Source organism: Gigantopelta aegis, chromosome 5, assembly GCF_016097555.1.
Source record: "Gigantopelta aegis isolate Gae_Host chromosome 5, Gae_host_genome, whole genome shotgun sequence".
Taxonomy (NCBI): domain Eukaryota; kingdom Metazoa; phylum Mollusca; class Gastropoda; order Neomphalida; family Peltospiridae; genus Gigantopelta; species Gigantopelta aegis.
The window spans coordinates 79,974-82,883 of NC_054703.1; the positions used below are offsets into that span (position 1 = coordinate 79,974).

General features: G+C 42.6%; 1 protein-coding gene across 1 annotated transcript in view; it reads left to right on the plus strand.

Annotated features, from left to right (window-relative positions):
* The window catches only part of LOC121373444, a 3,829-nt gene extending 2,270 nt beyond the window's left edge, over positions 1 to 1,559 (plus strand). The window contains exons 2-3 of the mRNA XM_041500106.1: positions 184 to 514; positions 1,108 to 1,559. Of these exons, the coding sequence (XP_041356040.1) occupies positions 184 to 514; positions 1,108 to 1,559 (783 nt within the window). The remainder of the gene's footprint in view (positions 1 to 183; positions 515 to 1,107) is intronic.
* The last annotated feature ends 1,351 nt before the right edge of the window (positions 1,560 to 2,910 follow it).

Genomic DNA, 2,910 nt, shown 5'->3' on the forward strand with positions numbered 1-2,910 from the left:
GAAAAGAGAGCCCAGTAGTGGCGCAGCGGGTTTCTTTAATATCGTGGTCTTAACCATATTTGACGCCATATAACCGTAAAAAAAATGGAGAGTGCGGCGTTAATGAACTTTCCTCTTTCCTGATAATAGTGGCATTTTTACAGGCCAGTGGGGTAAGAATGCGGGAAATGTGGCGGGGCGGAGACTCATGTCTCAGAAAGAACCACAGTGAGCACGAGCGGGGGTAAAACGCCACGGGAGTCATCGTTAGATGAGTACACCCAAGGGCAGACAATAACCGTCACAGTGCAGATAACCGCCAATCACTTCGGCTACTTCGAGTTTCGGCTGTGTCCGGTTAACAACGTGAAAGTCCAGGCGACGCATGCGTGTCTAGACCAGAACGTGCTCAAGCAGCCGGATGGTTCCATCCGGAAGTACATTGGAAGCACGAGAGGGATGATCGACGTCACTCTCCGACTTCCGCCACACGTGACCTGTTCGCAGTGTCTCATCCAGTGGAGATATCACACAGGTTGGTATAGCCCTAGTTCGAGAGCTAGACGGACTTTTGTACGGTTATGATCGCTCTCTGCCGTCAGAGATCACTCTATAGCAAAAAAAGAAAACGTGGAATGGCTGACTACCACACGGTAGACAAATATTCCCGCTCTAATACAACACAAATTCTAAGTTTGGCATACAAATACCTTTGCATTGATAATTTCGAGTTCGCCGATACTTTAAACACAACTGATTTAAGCAAGAAAATAAAATGCGAGAAAAGATTGGTTCTAACCCAGAACGAGAGAGAGAGAGAGAGATGAGAGAGCGAGGGAGATTGAAGTGAGAGAGGAGAGAGAGAGAGAGAAGACAGACACACACACACACACACACGCACGCACACGCAGCCACACCACACACACAAACACACACACACACACATACTCACACACACAGATTATGAATATGTGACAGGGTTGGATAGAGATGGAATAGTAGAGTACAATGAACCATAGGGTAGAGGATGATGTAAAATTAAAGCCACGGTTCTCAAATGATTATAATCTACCTGTAATTTCGTAACAGATTTTCAATTCTAACATTAGACATTGACTTTATTTTCAGAAATAGTTGGGGTAAGGATGAAAAGACCGGCAAACAGTGTCTCGGTTGTGGGCCCCGTACCAGGAAGAGTTTGTACCGGCTGTGCAGACATCTGCCATCGAAAGACATCGGCCATCAAAATCGGGAATATAAATCCGGACACCTCGACCATCGACGAAAAAACCAAAGCGACGAAAGCACCGACGACGAAAACACCGACGACGAAGGAAACCAACCACTGGCTATGCCTCAGACCCAGACCGACAAGACACGACACCGAAACCTGTTACGCCGAAACCAGCCGAAACAGCCACAGAAAGCCAGTCGAGAAAAACCCTCGATCTGCGGGCATTTGTCGGTTCAACAAGGGACATAACTCGTCCCGATTACTGGCAAAAATCGTTATCAGTCCTGGAAAAAAATGGCAAATAACGTGTGCTTTCATGTTGCGCCCATTGTGGGAGACGATTTAAAGCTGTTCCCCGAATTAGGGACGGGTACATTTAGGTTCACGGCGTAGTAATCTCAGCCCATTAACACACGGTGATGCGTGATATGTTTATGGTAGATATTATAGTTGCAAATCAATCGCTTTTATGCCAACTTTAATTTAAATGCCCTACTTTCTGAGAGATGTATGCATAAATTAATTTGGTAAATGATTATAATAATTACGTGCATAGTGCTGTTTATCCATGTTTTTATATATTTAGGGTTATTGTAAGTAATAAATATATTTTTAAAATTATTATCGTGTACTGTTATTTCTGTAATATATATCTGACTGTCTGTGTGTGTGTCTGTCTATATATCAATCGACATTGTATAGTTATCCATATATGTCCATCCATCCATCTTTATATCCATCCATCCATCCATCCAGATATCCACACATCCATAAACCCACCCACCTATCCATCCATCCGTCTTTATATCCATCCATCCAGCCAGCCATCCATCCATCCATCAAAAAATTGACACATCCATACATCCACCCATCCGTCTTTATATCCATCCATCCATCCATCCATCCAAAATTCCACACATCCATAAACCCACCCACCTATCCATCCATCCGTCTTTATATCCATCCATCCATCCATCCATCCATCCTCTATCAATATATCTATCTAGCAGTCTGTCTAATGGTATCTATCTATCTATCTAATCATCTATTTATTTAGTATTAGTATTAGTATTAGTATTAGTAGTAGTAGTAGTAGCAGCAGCAGCAGCAGCAGCAGTAGTAGTAGTAGGACATCCGAAAACACATTTGCTAGAGACCCTGATATTACAAAAAGAAATTAACATTAATTTGAGTTGTTGAAAAGACTTTGTATTAGTCGGGCCTATCGTAACAGAAATTCTCACTTCCCCAACTACCAACTCAGTCACCACCCTCGTTTTAACAACTTTTATTTTTTACATTGTCAGCTTTTTTCTTTCTGTTTCTTTCTTTCGTTTATCTTTCGGGTTTTTTTCAATTAAATATTAGCTTGAGTGTGTCCTTTTTATATCCTGTGTCAGTACTAGAGTGTACTTAGTGTTAAAAACTGTAATATTTCGAAAAGTCACATAACTAAAGGGTCGTTACAGGAACGTTATCAGAAGTGTTATTGGGGGAGGGGGCGCACGACCTCTAGTAGAGACACAAGCCAGAATTTTGTATTTAGAGCAGGACAAGAAAAACACACTGCCTTTGTTACACCAGTTGAGTGGAGCACTGGCTGGAATGAGAAATAACCAAATGAGTCCACCGACGGGGATCGATCCTAGACCGACAGCGCGTCAAAGGCCGTGGTATGTACTATCCTGTCTCTGGGA